Genomic DNA, 20,792 nt, shown 5'->3' with positions numbered 1-20,792 from the left:
CTCTCACAATGCCAGCAGCAATGCCTGATCAGCCTACCTGCACCTGGCAGCTGCAGGAGAGTTGATAACACTGTCACTTCTCTGGTTGATAGCAACTGCAGCTCTGTTGCATCTCTGAAATTCTCATTTACATTTTTCACCTTGTCCACTTCCTTCCCCATTTCAGGAGGTTGGATTAAGTGTTTTTTCACATATGCCTCAATGCAGACTGAGAGACTGGTTCACATAAAAGCTAAACAAGTAGGTAAATATTTTCCAAAATAATTTTATTTCTTCTGCGCATTCAAATATTTATAAACATACTTTCTGTAACTTTCCAAGACAGCAGCATCTTATCACAAAACAATTTTATGAACTTAGCTACATTTTTTTTTTGCTTTTTAAACAAGCAGTTCTGCTCCCAAAGTACAAAATTAGATATGAAATTGAATTGCTTGGCAACAGAAATAAGCAAGATATTTTCTTTCATAAAAAGCCAATTTCTTTGCAGCCTCATTTTGCAAGCAGGGACTATTAGAAGCAGATATTTTTGGGCTTATTATGGGTCACCAGGATACTAAAATGCATCTATTCATTATCCTTCCACAGTGCCACATACATTTGTCAGAAATCAGCCTGACAGCACTGGTACTAAATTTTAAGCCTGGTTTTAAGCCTTCCTTTCTGTTTGAATTCAATCATTGCATTTCTGGGGACCATACCTGTGTTTCTGGTTAGGTTTCTGGCACGGTGATGCACAACAGGAAAGCTGTTTGTAGAGTTTTCAACACAACCATAATCAATCAATGGCCAAGGCTGGGGCATTAATAATCACAAAACAGCATTCAGGGTTTGTATTTAAGCAGAATGAAAATATGGAGGTTACTCCAGAGTGCAGGTATGTCTTAATGGAAACCCTGAGCCCAATATTTCTCTTTTGAGGAATGTCCTCAAGGAAATGACTGTCCCCAAGTATTTAAACAGAAACTGGCTGCAGTGGCAAACAATATATCACCATTTCTCTGAGGAGATCATACACTACATTCTCTAACTTTTAAAATTTGTTTAACATTTATAATCTCACAGTGCTTTAAGCTAAACTAAAGCTTTAAAGAACAATGGGTAATTGCACCTTCTAGAGGGTAATATTTCAGTAGTTTTATGATTATGGACAGCTGCTGTTCACCCTCAGGACATGAGGTAAGCACTGAGCTCCTGGCACTGGTAGCAAGCCACGCTGTCCAGGACCCACTCCCGAGTTACCAGGGCAACGTTGCTCTGCTGCTGGATTGCTGCAAGACAAAGACAGAGAAATAAATGATGCAGCTGTTATCAAGAGCTCCAAACAAGCCGAAGGTGAGGCCACTGATGTCTTTCAGAATAAGCTGTTTGCTTTTTAAAAGCTTGCTATAAAAGCAGAGATGTGGCAGTGGCAGTGCCTTTCCAGGCAGGTAATGCTGGGCTCCAGGAGCAGAGCTGGCCAAGCAGGAAGCAGTGAACACCACAACTTAAACACTAAAAATAAAGAATGCACTTGTTAGCTTTTCATTTAAGATCTCAGTGACAGAGCTTTGGTTCCTGTCTGCCCAGACACACTGAGTGTGTGACAAGCAATGAGTCTCATTAAGAGAAGCAACAGAAAATTACTGAAGTGTTTTCAGACTGTTCTTCCTCATTCCAGCTTTTTATTTTCTCCTCTCTCCAGTGCCATGGAAACAGCTGGGTTTTTACATCATCATCCTGCTCCACTGTTTTGTTGGACTTCAGTGTAGCCTAACTAGCTCCCACTCCTCCCAGAACCCCACTTGCACTTTCAAAGCCTCATGGCTTCTCCTGAGCATTTTGCTTACACTAAAAAAAATGCAAAACTACATCTGTTAAGGCTTTTTAATAAGACCTTTTCAGACCAAGTGAAATTTGTTCCATCTGAGGCTGTCTCCTAGATCTTACTGGTCCTCCAAGGACACCCTTCCCCACCTTTTAAAAACTATTCAATTAGGGAAGTTTCTGTAGAGCTGATGATACAGAAGACAACTGAGGCAACAGCTTTTATCTGCCAGAGCAGCTCTTCAAACTATTGCTGGTTCTTGAAACAATATACTTTGTCCTTCTAGATTTTTCTTACAAGACATACTTCCATCTCCATGCAGTAGAGTTTTGATTTTTGTACAACCCTTTGATATTTAGCTATTAAAGGGACAGGTGTGATAAAGACACTTGATGTGTACCAGAAAGCAGCTCAGAAAAATGTTGCTTTACCTCCATAATCCATGTTTTCCTTCCAAGCATCTGGCTGCACAACCACAACTGCTGTAGAATTCTAGGATTTTAAGATAAAAAATAAAAATGCTATTGTTGTCTGTTCTGATACAATTCTCATGTTTATTTATAGAGAGCAATAACTGGGCTAATTTCAGAGAGGAATTTAAGTAGAGGGAGAAAGACATTAGTTCCCAAGATTCTTCTGTGATTTCTCTGTGAAATTCTGTGACTACACTCAGTCGCTAACAGGCTTTTGGAACTGGAAAGGGAAGGCTCAGTGCTAATTTCAAGACAAATTAGTGATGTGGCCAACACTAATCATGAATCCACTCCAAGGGAGTATTCCAGTGAGGGCTGGCCAGGCCTAGAGCCAAGGGGCACTGCCAGGCTGTGCTGACAGCCCTGGGAACTGTGGGAGGGTAAAAACTGCTCAGCACTTACTGCTGTGGGTGTGAACAGGTCAGGCTGCTTCACCACAGAGGCACCACAGAGCTCCACCATCCACTCCAGGTGCTCTGAAGAAACCAGATGAAATCAGTTCAGTCACTGTGGAATTTGCAGACAGCCCCGACAAGGGGAGAGATGAGAATCTGACTCCATGTTCTTAGAAGGCTAAATATTATATTATATTAAACATTACATTACATATTATATACTATATTAAATATTATATTACATATTAGATGTTTTATTAAATGCTATATAAGATATAATATATTAAATGTTATATAAGATATAATATTTAATATAATATGTTATATGATATATTATATATCATGTATTATATATTATATATAAAATAAATAATGCAATATAATATAATATATTATAGAATGCTATATTATATTATATCATATTATATTATATAATGCTATATTAAACTATACTAAAGAATAGAGAAAGGATACAGACAGAGGGCTACAAAGAATGATAATGAAAACTCATTACTCCTTCCAGAGTCCTGACACAGCCTGACCGTGATTGGTCATTAAATAAAAACAATTCACATGAAACCAATCAAACATGCACCTGTTGGATGGACAATCTCCAAACCACATTCCAAAGCAGCAAACACAGGAGAAGCAACCAGATAATTATTGTTTTTGTTTTTCTCTGAGGCTTCTCAGCTTCCCAGGAGAAGAAATCCTGGCGAAGGGATTTTTCAGAAAATGTGACAGTGACAAGTCACTTCAGTGTTTTCAATCACATTGAAGCTGACACTATTCCCCAAGTGTTTGTTCCAATTCACAAACCACCATCATTTGAAGGAGATGTGAGTAGAAAAAAAAAATCTTTTCACTTCCAAATCTGCTAGGGAACATAAACTCCCCCCTCCCTCACCCTCCCCACAGGTCTGCACAAAACCAAACCCTGAAAAAAAAAATCACAATTTATTTCCTCTTATCATAAGGATGCAAGAGGTGAAATGGAAATTAAAATGAGAAGTTTGAACTGTGATTATCTCTCATTAACAAAAGTAGCCAAAGTACTTAATTTGCACCAATTTGTTGAATTGCTAGTGAAGATTAAGTCTCTCAAGTATAAGAGCCAAAATTGAGGATCACTGCAGCAGGTGAAAGCACTGCATCCTTTGCAGCAATTACTGTAAATGTCAAGAAATGTGAGTATATTTCATCCAGTCAAAAATAGTTATATTGAACAAATCAGAAAGTATCTGCTGAATAAGCCACAAAAATGGGAAGTACAAATATTTGAAGTAGAAAAATTATAAATTAAATTTTCAAAAATTTGTAACATACTTCATTAAATTTTAAAAATAAAAATGAAGCTATGCTGAACAGCTCTTTCTTTATATATTAACTTCTAGTTTTGTTAAAGTGTTTCACTTTTAGCACTTGCTCCTATAGACAGGAAGCTCCAATAAGGATGTGTCAGCTGCTAGGAAAAGGATACTTAGGAACTGTTTACTAAGACAGAAGAAAAAACGCTCAAAATATGAGAGATCAAGAGCATCAATAACAATTACCAGACAGCATGACATTAATGCTTTTCCTAGATAATTTATCCAGACATGAACTAGATAAAAGGCCTAGTTTGAAATGCAGCAAAATTGCCAGGGGGTTGTCTGAGGACATCCAAATAGAAGAGAATATTTCCACTCCACTTGGAGCTAGAACTGGATAAAATTATTTATCTACACCTTACCCCATGTAGGTATTTTAAAGATTACAGAGGAAAAGAGGTAAGAAATTATCCAGAAATGTACAATTCTGGTGAATGTAGTGTCCCTCCAAATATTTTTTATGTTAACCATTCATGCAATGTCACACCTGTAGTCATGTCAGTGAAGGGTCCACAGCAACAGATCTCAAAATCTTTAAAGATCTGAAAAGCAAGGAACATGTTAGAGTTCACAGGGGGCTTTTAAAGAGCAATGCTTTATATGCTGTTCTTTTTTATTTGCTGTTTTCATTGCACTTCCAGGGCTTGCTATCACATTATGACTATTCCACAAAGCTTTTTGTGACCTACCAACCAAAAGAATTTAAGAATAAAACGAAAAGAATATTAAAGACCACTAACCCTCTGTTATAAAAAGACAGCATTCACTCCAAGCTTAGTGAGCCCCTACAGAATATCTGCTCTGCTGCTGACAGAGCTCACCCTGCAGGGATTAAAATGATTAATTTGTACAACTCTGTGTACAGAGAGACTGGGAGAAGTTCCAGAAGCTCAGCCAGCACAGAGCAGGACAGATTTTGAATCCCTGATGTGCTTTGTACCTTTTCTGTCAGGGCCTGTCTGGCCCTCTTGGGACCTTGATGGTTTCTCCCATTGATTACATCTCCTCTGACTTCAAAGTTCTCCTGGAACACAACAAAAGCAAGGAATCAGAAGTGAAGAGACTGAGAACACTTTCCTGTCAGAGTTCTGCTTCAAAACAGGAAGGTGTCAGATTTCAGAACTGAAAATCTATGAGTGTGTTCAGAAAATGAATTAAAAGGCTTTGCAAGAGAAATGCTGGAGTATGAAACCCCTGCAGCATCAGGCAATTTTTAAATAAACAAATTTTACTCAAACTGTATGGTAATTTAGCAAACTAAATAAAAAACTGCACACTCTAAGAATATAATTGTCTTACCAGTAAAGTCTTATTTGATAGAAATTATCTGTATGTAACATTATTTCCTTAAGCAAAGAATAATCTTTTGCTTTATGCTATAATCTATTAATATCAGTAGGAACACTTATAAAAATATGTCTGTAACCTGTTAAAAAGTAATAGGGACTCATTATGTTTTCAACACAATGAATGCACAGGGCTTAAGTGTGGATTTTGGTCCTAGCATTTGATACAACTAGAACCCCAGGTTTCAGAGCTAAAATTTCATATTAAATGTTTAGACAGTATCTGTCTGTACAACACAAATAAATTCCTAAGTCCATCATGTAACAGCATTGCTTAACCATTTGACAATTCACTCAAGATAAAAGACTTACCTCATCCAGTATCCTTCCTGCTTTAAAAGACTGAATTATCCCTAAATAAAAAGATCAGAAGAAGAAAAGTAATTTTATCCAGCAAAATGGTTCTTCCACTACCAGTACTCTGACTTCATTGCTACATTAAATTGAAGGTATTTGTACTAAAGGAATACAGTATAACACTAAATATTTAAAGAATGTTTTTACCATTTAGAAATAATACTAATTTTACACTAATTGATGCCATGAATCACAAAGATTTAAATTAAGAGGGACAAAAGGCTTTTGCCACAGTGGGGAGCAGAAACAATAAGTAATTCACAAGAGGAAGAAGCTTGATATTGCTGCTTGTGTTTCTTAATTTTAATTTCTTTTTAAGTATTTAGAAGAAACACTGCAAAACATCAGATGGCAAGGCATGAAGAGATCCTTCTTCTTTAGTGCAGCAAGTGAAGACTGCATTCCTGGCAGAAGGGCAAAGACCATGGATCTCCAGCAGCAGTGATACCTACACTGATAACCAACCACCCATTTTCCTCCTGCAATGCCCAGGAAATACTTCAGGGTCCGTTCACACACCAGCTCCTCATCTGCAGGCCAAACAACAGTAAAACCTCTTTTAGTTTTGCCATTAGCAAAAAAACACAGCTCAGGGTAGCAAAGAATGTTTGCTTTTACATACAGATAAGTGCAGCAGCAAAATATCACAACTATACAAAGGATCAAAACTCCACTGTGATGATGTTACTAAACTGAAGGAAACGAGCAGAAATTAATCACATGTACCAATTGTGAGCCCTTTAAAAATTATTCAATAAAGATAAGAGGCAAGAAAAAGCATGACTTCTTGGGAATTATCTTTGTCTCTTTTTGGTTGGTTCTGAACTACTTCACACTAGTGTGCTGTCAACAACTGAACATTATGAGCAAACAGCTGAAGAAATAAATAGCAAGTACCATTAACTTGGAATTACACAAGGGAAAACATGCCCTCACACTTTTCCTCTGAAACAGAATGAGAAAACTCACAAGTTGAAACAAAAAACTTGCAGTAGAGAAAACAATCAATACCTTTTCCTCAAACTTATTAAATTTATTGCTGACCTGTCTGCTTGGTGTTTAAACTGAAGGTAAAATTCTATATTGTCTGTCAATAGAGGATTTGGTCCCCCAGCTCCCAACAAACCTGTTTTCATTATGACATGGGTTGTTCCTTCAGTAATGTGATTAGATAAAGTGCTCTGAGTTTTTTTCACAAACTTCTGGACAACCAACTGAAAAGCAGTTAAGAAAATAATAGTTAGGAACAGTTTAAACCTCCCCAACAGCCCCAGTTTTTAGGAGCATAATGTAATAGGATAGTTACTTTAAAGTAACATTTTATGTGCTGGCACACAGAAAGTACATTTAGTTTTGGCACCATTCAACAGTAATGCAGAGCTCTTGTGTGTTTTATAACCCAAACCCCAAATCCTTCTGGAAACTGAGTGCACAAACAGGTTTATTAGCAACTCAGAATTCCTATTTACAGGATGCTCCCTATGGATCAGAGTTTGGGTGAAGCAGCATCATCTGAGAACAATGACTGGAGCAAACACCCACAGCCCCTCCCCAGCCCCAAGGCTTTCTACAAGGCTTTGCAATCCTGTGTTTTTCCCTCCAGACATCAGGAATCGTTCAAAAAGTTCAAATCTCACTAAGTATAACAGTGCCATTCCAGGCAGCATCCTCACAGCTTTAGGAGTGCTAAAGTTTGACTGCAATTCCTGCAAAATTACTTTTATTACACTTAGAGATCTCTCTATTGAGGATTATAGTGGTAATCAGGAATTATTAACTAGTGATCTCCAAATTCTGAAATCTACTTACATGCTCACTGTGATTCAGACCTGAGACCACAATTGACATTTCTTTCCTCTTGGTCCCCACTGGATTTGTAGTATTTTCTTTCCCAGTTGCATTGTGCAGAACAGGTTCAGGAAAACATTCACTTTTTTTAAATTTGTGTCCTGGGCCAGAGCTTTTATCAGTGTTCTGAGCCACAACAGGCCCAGCTGTGGCTTCTCCACTTTGAGGGGTAAAAAGTCTTAGAGAGGAGGAAGAATTATCTGGACTCTGGGTCACATCTCCAAAAAGATCTGATGACACAGATGCACTGTTTTGTCTGGTCCCAGATTTCTGCTCCTCTGCATTTTCTGAAGGAAAAAAGAAATTAGTCCTTGAGAAAACTGCATTTTTCTTGTAGTCATGGTAGAAGATTGTTGCTCTTTCTTTTAGGTTTAAATTCTGCAGTTACTTCCTCTTCTTTTGTGTTATTACTTCTTTGTGTTTATTACTTCCTTTTGTGTTTATTACTTCATCTTTGCCTCCAACATGACTTTTTCCTGATCTATAGGCAAGACACTAAAATACCTGGTATTTTGAGTAGCATATACCTGGAACTTTGAGCAGCATATTTGTCAAAATGTCTGAATTTAGAAGTGAGACAGAAAAACTTTTATTAGTGTCAAAAAGCTGTCACACCCCATTTGATGAGCAGTCATACAGCTGGGCTACCAAAGTAGCAACACCTTTTTAAAATGACCAGGAACATAGAAATTAAAATAATGGAACTACAGGAAAAAGTTGTATCTTGCTGATACGTAAAAACATGGAAAGAACAGGAGAAAACCACCAGAAATCAAAATGCACTGGGTTTCTCTTCAATGTTACCTGCTTCAAGCTGACACTGCCTGTGTTCCTGCACAGGTTTTGTCTTTTCAGAGGGAGTTTTGTTCTGTAGAACATTGTCACACCCAGGGCCTTTCTCCAGATCTGATCTCTTCCTTAAAGAGGATTTAGAAGCTGAAAGCAGCAATTCTGGGGACCTAGAGAGAGGGAAATTGATTTTAATACCATTTTCACTCTTTTAAGCATCAGAAAAATGTAGCAACAGTGAAATTACAATAATTTCCCAGAAGCTCAGGGATACTTAAGATTTTTTTTTAATAAAAATTTAGAAATAAACATAAAAAAAACCCAAAACTCCAAACAAAACCATTGACCTGTTTTTTGCTTCTCTTGTTTGATCCATTTCAGATGCTCCTTCAGTACTGGAATGTGGCAGTTCCCTCTGGACAGGTAAAACTTCACAGTTCTGGCTCCCATTCTGCTTTAGCACTGCTTCAAGTGCAGCCATTTCTTGCTGAAGTTTTTTCAGGCTATTTTGCATAGCATTCTTTTGCTGCAAAGGAGCACAAGAATGCCAACATAAGCAAACTCAGGATTCATTTCTTGAACAAACACTTGAAAATTAGATATAGCAAAATGGTTTTTTGAATTAAGTTTTTGCCACATGTTGAAAAGGTGACTGTGGTGCTTTTGCTGTAACAAATAGTGCACACATCCAAAATCAGAAGCAAAAACACCCAAACAAGCACACACTCATTTTGCCAGTCATGTTATTTCAGTTTGGATGCCTCAGAGTTTAATCAATCAGAAAACAACACAATTCCTGCACAAATTTATTTGAAAGTAATTTTGTCCAAACTCCATTAGCAGCTCAATCCATGATGTTCATTATTAAATTTTAAATTGAGTCTTCATTTTCCACAGTTGCTAAAAGCCCTAAAGATAATTTAAAGGACTAAAACATTTAATAATATTCTTCCTTATGTTCCTCCTCAAATTACATGATCAAAACCATGCCATAGGCAGCATAAGAATAGCTCAAAGGGTTTCAAAAGACCTTTTTAAAAACCCAAACCTTTTACAAGATGAAGCAATTTCCAGAGAACTGAATATTCCATTTTAGCTCCAGCACTGGCACCATGTGGAGCCTCTTTGTTACTGAACCCATAAAAATTCCCAAGCAAACAGAAAACCATCACCACACCACAAACCCAAATCCCACACCCCCATGCCATTAATCCATCCCAGCACCTCCATCCATGAGGCTACAGGAGGAGCAGTGCCTGCCAGCTGGGCACATTTCACACTGATGCTGTGAACAGGAGAAGCACCCACAAAGCACAAAAAATTAAATTCACTTTTTTTGGACTTACATAAGGCCCATAGGGCTGATAATACTGAAGAGAGTGTTGGCATAAGACTTATCTTAAAGTCACATAGGCCAAAGAAAAACCCCAAAGCAAAACAAGAAACCCCAAGCCCCTAACCCTCAGCTGAACCCTCAGCCCAAATCCCCCAATACACCCATAGAGCACAAAAATTAAATCCACTTTTTTTGGACTTACATAAAACACATAGGGCTGAAAATATTGAAGAGAGAGTTGGCATAAGACTTAAAGTCACATAGGACAAAGAAAAAGCAAAACAAGAAACCCCAAGCCTCTAACCCTCAATTTGATTTCTCTACTTCTCCTTATCAGAACCCCCAGCCCAAATCATAAATCACCCAATACATAAAGTCAGGCCACTGAGCAGCATTCAGGATTTTAACAGCAGACACAAAATACACTGCCAGACACACCTTTCATCAGACACTGCCTGCTGGGACTTGTACCTATAATAGTCTAATATGGAATTATTTGATTTAATCTTTACAAAAGGAAGACAAGTCTCTGTGCTTTTAAATATCATATTGTAATAAATCTACTTCTTATCACCAAATTCTTATATATTCCTATCATTAAGGTTTTTAAATATAGGGAGCTGACATTTGCAGCATTGGCCAAGTGTGGAGATGCATTAATTAGCATCTCCCATAATTAAGCTCTGTAACCAATATCATATAATAAGCTGTGGCCATTGCAGTATAAGGTCACCAGGGGAGGAAAAGTTGGACAAATAATGGCATAGAAGCAGCTCTCCAGATCTTCATTAATCATGCTTTTGGAAGTAATTTAGTGATGAAGAATTATGATGAAAGGAATTTTCCACTGTACTGACTTCACAGCTTGCTTATCTCCTGGAATGCAGGCTGCTCCTACACTCAGTGCATAACTCACTCACCTGGGTGGTGAGGATTTCACCCTGAGAGAATGCTCCACAGGAATCTTCTACAATACTTATTTCACTGTCAGATCCAGATGCTTCACCTTGAAAAAGGTAGGAAAAAACCCCTCCTTGGTTAAAGAAAAAACAACCACCAAACAACAAAACAACCAACATTATCCATAATTTCTTAGCATGTGAAGTTTTAGGAAGAAAACTTAGGAAGTTTTAGAGAACTAAAAATTATAACACTAAAGTGATAAGTTTTGAAAATGTTGAAGTTAGAAGGACAGATTTCCTTTAAGTGAATATTTCAAAGAATACTGTGTCACACACATGACAAAGTAAACAGAATTCAGTGTTTCAACAGAATTCTCTTTCAACAGGGATGAAAGAGCCCTAAATATTTACAAAGGCTATAAAAAAGGCAAAATATTCACTACAAAATTCTACAGCCAATTTCAACAAACATTTCATCTGGGGAAAAAGCTTGGATAGGCTGTGGAATTTTGCTGACAATGGAAGTATCCCATTGCAGTAAGAGAACCAGCATTTCCCTCAAAAATGAATTCCCATCAGACAGTCAGTCTGTTCATTTGTGCTCTGAACAGAGAGCACTGGATGAACATAATTTTCAGGAAATAAACCACCGAGGGGTTTTTGTTTGATTAAGACTGATACATTCTTCTAGAAGAGTTCTGTTCTTAAATGCAGAACAAAGTTTCCATGCACACACCAAAAACTTTGCTGTAAGGACATTATAAACAAAGCTGCAGAGAGAAAAATCCTGTTTGTACCTAGGTTTGCTCCCATGTCTGGGTCTTCTTGGCTTTCATCTTTGGTTTCCTTCAGCCCTCCACTAGAATTCTGAGAAGTTTCTTTACTGTCATTTACACTGCTCATTTGTTTGGACACCTGAGCTTGTGGTAAATGTTTGTTCAGCTCTTGTGCTCCATTAAGTGATTCCTCAGACATGTTGGACTGGGAAGAAAATAAGTTGACAGAGCATTCTGACTCCTGGCTTGGTGAAGCACAGGCATGACTTAGGGAAGCTTCTGGCACTTTCTGCACAACATTGCCATCATTACTCACAGTGGGGCTCCCTGGACACTCTGCCACTGGAGACTCCACCACAGGTGCCATTTGTTTATCAGTCTGCAAAGGTGTGCTTGCTGATTTGCTGAAGATGAGTGTCCTAAAGCAGGGTAACTCCTCATCCTCACAGGACTCTTCATCTGAAGATGGCAGTTTCTGCACTCGCCTTCGAGACTTTCGAGGACCTCGAGGTCTTGGTTTAGAATTTGCATTTCTGCTCTGCAGTTCTGCACTGTCACTTTTTACAAACACTGCAGATTGCTCTTTCCTATCAGTCTCACATAAGCTGGTGTTCTCCTCAATGTCAGTATCAGAGCACAGTAAGGCCTTGGGGGTTCCAGACAAACCTGTAAGGCCACAATTCTCTCCAAGAGGTTCTTCCAGAGCCTCTGCAGCTGTGCTAACAGTTTGGGCTGCTTCTTCTTCATTCCCCTTTACACCTTTTCTTTCTCTTGTTCTACTCTTTGTCCTAGTGACTTCACAGCTGAGTTCAGCAGGGCTTTGCTGACAAGTTGCAGAACAAATCATTGATGTGGATTGAAAATGTAGAACTGGTTCTGTGCAATCAACAACTTCAGTCTTTCCTGCCTGATTGCTTTCTGAACTGAAGCTGTTTTCCTGGCCTGTGTTTAAATAATTTTGTCTGGAATCATGCTCCTCTGTGTTACTCTGATCACTCTGGCTTCCATCACTTTCAATGGGATTCTGTCTCAACTCACTTTCTATCCCTATCTCATTTGACACTGGCTTTTCATTGCCCTGCTCTTCTTGTAGCAATCCATTTTTGTGCTCAGTCTGAGCAGTCCCTGTTCTTGCTGGTGTCAGAATCCCTTTCTCTGCAGCCTGTGAAATGCCATCCCTGTGCTCTCCTGTGCTGACAGCAAAGCAAGGCACAGGATCAACACGTGCAGACTCACAGGTCTTAAGCTTCTCTTTCTCTTCATCTTTCTCAGAAACCCTGCTCAAGTTTTGAGCAGCTGTTTTCTCCTCTTGCAAGCTTTCTGGTTGTAATTGTTTGCTAGCCTTATTTTCTACCTGAGCAGCACATGATAGACTGAAGGTTTCAGAAGGAGGATCTGCCACAGCACGAGTCTGAAAAAGGCTGAAGGAGGAGCGCTTGGAATGCCTGAATATATTCCTCAGATACTGTGTGTCCAAGTCACTGTCTTCAGCTTCCTTAGTCAATTCCAAAACATTTTTAGCCACTGGCAACTTCTCAGCTTTGAAATCCCCTGGAACATTTTGTGAATCATGCCTACATTCTGTGGGAGCAGCAGCAGGTGATTCAGTCACCCCCTCAGTCTGGGGAGAAGCAGTTTGCCCAGCAGACACTGAAGGAAGCTGCAGGAGGAGGGGGCTACCAAGTATTCTGCTGTCTTGAGAACCTGTATCAGGCACAGTGGAACCACAGTTTGAAGGCAGACATGAAGGACTGAACAGACTTTTTCCAGTTTCTGCAGCGTCAGATAAATTCTTTAGATTCACCTGCGCTTCATTTGCTTCCAGATTACCTCCCTCCAAATTAGTGACTGGCCTGTAACTCAACTCATCTTGAGGCTCACACAGGTCTTTGCACTCAGCAGAGTGAGCTGCCACATTCCTTTGGTCTCCAGAGACAGACCTTCCATGATCACTGTTATTTCTGGCTCCCTTTACTCTTTTTCTTGTTTCTTTTGTCATTTCTTCAGAGAGTAACTGAAGCCTTCTGCTGCGTCTGACTGGGTTTTGCTCAGGATCAGCTTTCCTGGGCTCTCCACTGCTTGGGTAGCTGTCAATCTGTGGCTCAGCTGGATCAGGGAAAACAGAGCCTCTGTCCACCACTAACTGCAGAGCACACATGGTTCTACTAGAATGCCTGCATCTTTTTGCTGAAGAACTTCTCCTCTTGGTGCTTTTCTGATCACAGTTATACATTTCTGGTTCCCCATCACAGCGCTTGGTAGGGACCTTCTCAGTAGCTTTCTTCCATGTGGACTCTCCTCCCTCCTCAGGCTCTGTTAATGTATTATTTGCTCTATTCTGAGAGAGGTGACTCTCATTAACAGCAACACTTTCATCACAGCTTTTCTTTTCAGCATCTCCAAGGCCCCCATTAACACTTTGAGGGCCCCCATCTGCCTTTTCTGTATCTTTTTTCTTGATGAAATCCTCAGGTTGCAGGACACACGCAGTCTTCCTCTTCCGTTTGAGTCTGTCTTTGCTGAAATCCTTCAGGCACTCAGCAGCAGCCACATCTTCCTTTTGCCTAGTAGGCAAAATGTCTCTCAAGGTAGAAGGGGGATTTGATTTCCTCCCTCTCTTGTATGTTTTGCCAAATATTTTGTCTTTAATGTCTTCTGCTGTTTGTTTTGACCACCTCTTTTTTCCTTCCACTGCTGCAATTCCCATGGAATCTGCCATAGGGTCAGTCCTTCCTGAAATACAGGACTCTTTATCTGATAAACACAGATCTCCTTCACCTGAAACATCAGCTGATGCAGCAGATTCATCCACCGAAGAATTGGAAGACAAAATCTCATTGCTTTTTGAAAACCATTCGTTGACTTTCTGAATGCTCTGCTTCAGTCTCTTCTTGGAGACTTTATTCAGGGTGGCAGAGTGAAGGGTCTCTGCCTGAGGTAGCTCCTCCAGAGGAAGTTCTTTGTCCTGGGAAGAGTCATTCTCAGGTTCATATCCCTCTGCAGCTTCCACACTTTGTCCATCAGTATCCATTTCCCTGCTTTTATCCAGCCTGTTCTCCAAGCTATCTTCTAAATCAGACTCTTGGTGTTCACTGTTGTGCTGGCTTTGCTGCTCCCCCATTTCTTCTGTGTTCCTAAAGAATGATGTGTCCCCATTCAGGGTGGGACTGGCATCCCCTGTTCTGTCACACTGCTCTGGGAGCAGCTCTACAGCCAGAACATCCAAAGGAGAGCTCTGGCATCCAGTCACATTCCCTTGGTCAGGTTTGGCACATTCAGTGATGCTCTGAGAGCTTTTCTTGCTCAAACATTCCTTTGAGAAATCACCTTCACCTGTTAGATTTATAGGGATAATAAATTATTAACCTCTATTTTACACACACAAGCACAAGAACAAGTTTAATGGCTACTTTGTTTTAAAAGAACTGCTCTTATTTCCCCCCAACCAGAATATTACACTGCAGAAATCTCCCTCTGGAGAAAGGCAGAAAGATCATATTACATGTTCTTCTAAATTTGTACATGGATTACTAGCCAGTGCTTTTTCATCTGTAATATGACTCACATAGAATAGATTAAGTTTTGGACTTTTTCTTCCTTTCTGTTCCTGTGCATACAACATCCACATTTTGTATTTAGGTTACAGGAACAGTCTTGTATTAGCTGTAGGCATTAACAAAACTACATTATACAAGACTGTAAGCATATATATATGTATACCCAATAATGTGAAATAAAAATGTTGTGGTCTCTTTCAAGCATAATCACCTTTGTCACCAAAACAACAACACACCTGTGATATCTGGCAGTGTTATTTCTTTGGCATACAGCTTGTCAGGCTGTGCATTACAAGAATTTTCATTCCCTTTCTCAGCACTCTCAAGTTCTTCCAGCCTTCCTTGAGAAGAAATCTGAACTGCTCCTTTGTCTTCAAACCTGTTGGGAAAGGAAATCTACTTTCATTACTGATAAAACCACAACAGACAGAATAGAAGATGATATTATTTTTCCCTTTCTGCTCTCTGAAAAAATTTCTGGAGAAGACAAGCTGCACAATTGACACCACAAGTAGATCTCTTCAGAGTTGCAGGCCATTTCTTTGAAAGATTCTCTTGTGCAATCCTGAATTTAGTATTTACTTTCTAAAGCACAGTGCCTACTTTTTAATGGAAGATCTACATCCACAACAAAACATTTAGAAATAAGTTTTAAAGCATGTAACACGGCAAACTGCTGGAATTCGGCTCCCCATTCTACCCTAATGCCCTCAAAGTTGAAAACCATTTGTCTGCTTAAGAATTACATCAGTCCTATGCTAAGAAACTAGAACACAGGAAATGAGAATATTGAACTACTGTCTGTAGAAGATATGAATTCCTTAATCACCTTTACTTACCCAGTTTTGGTTGTCTGTTTAAAAAACTCTTCAGATGATTCAGAGCCTGAAAACAAATAATCTGTTACTCTGGTTGGAATGATTCAGAGAAGGGTGACTTGCAGATTCAGGGGTTATCATCACACACATGCCTACTCCTTTCTAGAGCTAGATGCTTTCAACTTTTAGCAGATGAAACCAAGTTCAATTGTGAAGTATTTTACTTAATTTTAATTATTTCCATGTAAAACTATCTACATGGCTCCAGCATCAAACTGTGTTTAAATACAGTGACTGGTAACAGAGTTAATCACCCAAAAGTTACTTTCTAATTTCTGAATTTGTACACAAAACAGCTACAAGTATTTAGAATTTTGAGCTGGAAGTCAGAAAAATATATTCAAAATGTCTCTCACAGATCCTTTGATCCTGGCAGATGCAATAAGGGGAAAAGTGAAGACACAAACTCAATTCCTTCCTTGAAGGAACAGCATAAAAGATAAGCTATGCATGGCATTTGTCTTTTTTTTCATAGCAGTCAACACCAGATAAAGTAAAATTCTGAAAAGCTAGGATAGATAGCAAAAAAAATTTAATATCTCAAATAGATTTCATCCTCATCTTAAGCATTGGTGACAACGCTTAGTATTCTTCAGAAAGCAGTGGTTACCTTTAGCTGTAATAGCTGTAATTTTTTGCACATCTGTAAATACCTTCTCTGGACTGTGTACACCAAGGCTTAAGGGTTAACTACAGTAGCATTATTTGCCATGATATAATTATGCAAAAAACCCTTTTGATTTGCCAACTTGGAATTGTCCATAATTTGTCTCTTTGTTGTAATTTTGTTAAGTAGAAATTAGCGTTTATAAAGACTTTGAACATAATCACCTTTCATTACTTTACAAGCAAGCATTGTACATAGGATCAATTAGTGTGGATTTAGAACAGATCTTACCAAACTCTATATAAGTACCCTTTTGAGAACCAGATTTCTGGGGTTTGTTTCTTGGGTGACACATTTTGGCATCTGTAAGCTGAATATTCACACTAGCTTCCTGCTGACAGGAAAATAGAAAGGAATAATTATTTACAACAGTGAGGTATTAAAAAAACTTCATAGCTATTTAAATTTTAACAGGGGGCTGATATAAATACTTAGTTCATATGCATTGGTAGCTTCTATGCACAATAGAGGTAATTTATAATATTGACAGCAGTAATGAAATGTGTCAATAGAAACAATGCATCATGCATTTAACAGATAAAATCATTACCAGCTTGATCTTATATTCTGTATCGTCTAATATTCTATTCAGCATTAAGCAGATGGAAACAGAAACACCATGCCATGGACAGTGACACACACAGCAAATACCCCAAGCTGGGTAATGCCTTATGAATTCTAAGACATAGTTGTGATCTTGCCCCTAAAAAACTGAAAAACCTTTTTACCAAATAGGATAAAACCCTAGACAGCCTCATGAAACAAGCAGGGGGAACAAGTTTTCAATCCTGGTTTCAGTAACAGACTGTATTATGGCAATATTATGTATAAGTTCAGGTCATTTAATGCAAACATCTTTCTCAAGTAGGTTAAGAAGACAAAAATATACAGATGTCCTTGTCCAGATTACTCAGATCAAACAATCTGAGATCAACCCAAAATCTCCTACTTCATTCTTTTATGTACATGCACTTATACACATTCCAAATACATTTTTAAACAATCCACACAAATAAAATGGGAAAAAGCAATTACCAAGGTGAAGTTTTCTTGTCCATTTCCTTTAGCACTTTTCCTCCTGTTTCTGAAGCCCTTACTTTGGATGACAGAACTTTCTTTACACAGGGACTCAGCAGCAGTGGCTTCCGTGGATGTTTTAGGAAAGTGATGACTCTTTAAAACTAAAACATGTTATTAGGTAAAAAAAATAATCTTTTTATACTGAGTATGACTCAAGTATTATATATTAATGAAATAGATTTTTGTAGACTCTGGGCACTTAGTGCATGCACAGCTAAAACATGTTTATTCAAGAAAGAAATCTTGTTGAATGACTAGCCTGATTATTCTTTCTGAGCACTCTTCAAGTAATAATTAAGATCTTGATCCTCCAAACTAATTTTCTCAACCAGTTTTGGTTATATAGATAATCTACCAAGATCTAATTCTAGTTATTTTCGAACGGGTTACCTTATAAATAATCATGATATGTCAAAACCTTATTTAAAAAAAACAACTGGGGACATACATTCACAACACTTACACTTCACTCCAGTGTCAAGCTCAAAAGCATGGATAGTTTCCAACAGTCCTTCAATGAGTTGCTTAAATCTGGAATTTTCTTTCAGACTTCTGAAATAACATCAGCACTTCAGTTATTTTAAGACAAATGAACAAGCTAATTATAAATATTTCTAGAATTTTGGCTGAACCAGAAAAGGGATAAAACTCCAAAGTGGAAAATGAGACAAGAAAAAATTGCTGCCATGGAATAACAAATTCCCCCAAAGAACCATTAGTATGGGAATTTCAATTATCACAAAAGTGAACACAGCATTTTCTCATACAGGTTTAGTAGAGAGAAATCAGTTGCAAGGATTAAACACCAATCTAGAACAGACACTTGTTTAGAGAAGTGTGTTCACCTGGGAAAAGCTCACTTTGAGCTAAGATACTCCTTTAGGAATAGCCAACTTACTAAAAAATCCCTTTCCTTCTGTATTTCAGAAGAAAAATAAATATAAATAAATAAATATTAAAAATTATGCTAATAATTAAATAAATGTACTATGCTAATATATTTTAAGCGTATTGTTGATCTTTCCTCAGAGCTCAAACACCTCATTCTGCAGCCCCCTGACAAAGATGATTTCCTCACCTCTTGGTAACTTCAGTCTTACACAGAGGACACTCCACCACACCTTTTTTCTTTTTGTTGATAAGTTTGAACATGCAGAATCTAGAAAGAAAGAACACTTGTGATGGTAACAAGAGAAGGATATTGTTTTCCCTAAAAGTGACTGTGCACATTCACACTTAGTGAATCAAGGATGCATTCCTGTTTTGAGGTTACAGTGAGTTAACTGATCCCCTTTGATGCATTTTAAAGTTGTAGTTCTCTCTTCTACAGAATTGACTTTTTCCCCTCAAGCAGCTACACACAAGCTTATCAAAACATAGCATACATATATGATTAGCACTGAAGAAACATAATTAAAACTGGTCTATATGGAATTAAAAATTATAAATCCCAAACCATTATATGTGGCAATTAAAAAGTGCATTGCACTTGCAAGTTTTCAAACCTACCTGCAGAATATGTGATCACATTTTGTTGAGACAGGCTCTTGCACCACATCCAGGCTACAAAGAGGGAAAGAAAAACAAGAGCACAGAGGTTATAGACTTCAACCAAAACCTTTGATATTTCAGCATCTGTTTGCATTAAAAAAATGCAAGATATTAAATGCAACATTAAAGAATTACAGACCTCATTCACTTTTCAGAGACAAGGGACAAAAACCCACACAGCTTTACAAACAATCCTCTAATCCAATCAGATATATTTTTTCCCCTCACTGGATAGAGGACTGACACATTCAGGTTTTACTAGAAAAGCAAAACATAGAACATAAGAACAAAATATAAGTTTTTCCTTGCACTTTCTCACTTGAGCCTTACAAAACATCAATATGTTTAGTTTAAGTACAAATTTCTTTGCTTTCTGGTAAGCCATAGAACTGACAAAGCATTTTCAAAGAAATGAGAATAAAAAACCACACCTCCAAAAAATTAACTATACTAATATTATTCTCTGACATACCATATTGGGCACTCCAAGTTTTTCTGCATAGCTGAAAGCACATTTTGTACTTGTCCAATAGTAATCACTGAGAAGTCCATCCTTCACATCCAACAATAGTCTACAGGAAAAAAAAAACATTATCAGCTTTGTTTCTGAAAAAAATTCTGTTGCCTCCCATGATTATGCTGTCTCCCCCACGGCTCTGCTCTAACCGCAGAATAGTATCAAATTATTTTTACTTAACACTTTACAGAGGGGTACAGAGGGGTTCTTACTCTGAACGTTTGCAGTTAAAACCCCTCGAGTCTTGTACCCAAAGGAGCGCCCAGAAAGTTTATTCAGGTGAAATTCATAAAAAAGCACAAAGCAGCGAGAGAGAGGGGATTGCTGGCTGGGAAAGCAGCAGAGCCGAGGGCAGGCAGGTCATGCCAAGGAGCCAGGGCGGACCCACCCGAGCCTGAGACCGCACAGCGAAAGCTGAAAACAAAGAGAAACCGCCCGGGTCCGGCCCTGCAGGGAGGCCTGTCCGCAGGATGAGGGGAAGCGTACCGGGCACGGGCCGAGGGAGAGCGGGCAGGGCCGGGGCAGCACCGGTGTCGGTGCAGTCCGAGCCGGTGCAGTCAGAGCCAGGCCGGTGCCGGTGCCTGGGCGGTCAGGGCAGTGCTGGCGCGGTCAGTATCAGGGCAGCACTGGTGTCGGTGCGTTCAGCGCCAGGTCAGGGCTGCCGCGGTCAGGTCAGGGCCAGGCCATGGCGGCGCCGTGCCCGTCTCCCCTCAGCCCTCCCCGGCGCCGTGCCCGTCTCCCCTCAGCGCTCCCCGGTGCCGTGCCCGTCTCCCCTCAGCGCTCCCCGCGTCGCCTTTGGCGCCCTTCCCGCCCCGCCGCGCGCAGCCAATCCGGAGCCGCGGGGCCGGCGCGCGCCGATGCAGCGCCCCCTGACGGGCTCCTTCCCCCCGCCGGGGCGGGGCCGGGCTGGCCTGCTTAGCTCTGATTGGTTCTGATTGGCTCTGATTGGTAGCTGATTGGCGGCCGCCGCCACGTGATCCGATTTGCGCAGGCGCCGCCGCGGCACAGTTGCCGGAAGTGCGTGGCTGCGGTGCGCGCGCGCGCGCCCGGTTGTGTTTATTGTTGTTGTTCCGCGACACCTCTGACTCCGCCCCCGACCAATCAAAGCGGAGGGCTGGATGAGTGACAAGCGGCTCCGCCAAT

The 20,792-nt window shown here is 39.5% G+C and overlaps 1 protein-coding gene across 2 annotated transcripts; it reads right to left on the bottom strand.

Annotated features, from left to right (window-relative positions):
- Positions 1-262: 262 nt before the first annotated feature.
- On the bottom strand, positions 263-20,463 carry BRCA1 (BRCA1 DNA repair associated). 2 transcript variants are annotated; one of them, XM_030966082.1, is made up of 22 exons: positions 20,136-20,463; positions 19,605-19,704; positions 19,091-19,144; positions 18,660-18,740; positions 18,045-18,133; positions 17,537-17,682; positions 16,733-16,835; positions 15,796-15,841; positions 15,193-15,335; positions 11,421-14,732; positions 10,642-10,727; positions 8,733-8,911; positions 8,401-8,555; positions 7,558-7,883; positions 6,875-6,962; positions 6,201-6,278; positions 5,704-5,744; positions 4,986-5,069; positions 4,533-4,587; positions 2,683-2,756; positions 2,239-2,299; positions 263-1,271 (listed from the first exon to the last, which is right to left on the bottom strand). In XM_030966082.1, the coding sequence occupies exons 2-22, from the start codon at positions 19,682-19,684 to the stop codon at positions 1,168-1,170; spliced, it is 5,385 nt and encodes a 1,794-aa protein (XP_030821942.1). In that variant the 5' UTR covers positions 19,685-19,704; positions 20,136-20,463; the 3' UTR covers positions 263-1,167. The 2 variants fall into 2 exon arrangements, with proteins under 2 accessions (XP_030821942.1, XP_030821941.1); XM_030966081.1 differs by lacking the exon at positions 20,136-20,463 and having other exon boundaries at positions 16,733-16,832; positions 19,605-19,693.
- Between the last annotated feature and the right edge of the window lie 329 nt (positions 20,464-20,792).

Source organism: Camarhynchus parvulus, chromosome 27, assembly GCF_901933205.1.
Source record: "Camarhynchus parvulus chromosome 27, STF_HiC, whole genome shotgun sequence".
Lineage (NCBI taxonomy): Eukaryota > Metazoa > Chordata > Aves > Passeriformes > Thraupidae > Camarhynchus > Camarhynchus parvulus.
This window is presented reverse-complemented; position numbering and strand designations above follow the sequence as displayed.

What these genes read in the sequence shown, in the direction of transcription:
- BRCA1 (XM_030966082.1), bottom strand. Translation starts at nt 19,684, where the DNA reads ATGGACTTCTCAGTGATTACTATTGGACAAGTACAAAATGTGCTTTCA. An exon ending in GCTTGACACTGGAGTGAAGT is followed by an intron (nt 17,683 to 18,044) that starts GTAAGTGTTGTG and finishes AACATGTTTTAG; the next exon opens with TTTTAAAGAGTCATCACTTT. An exon ending in GACAGGCCCTGACAGAAAAG is followed by an intron (nt 4,588 to 4,985) that starts GTACAAAGCACA and finishes CTTGCTTTTCAG; the next exon opens with ATCTTTAAAGATTTTGAGAT.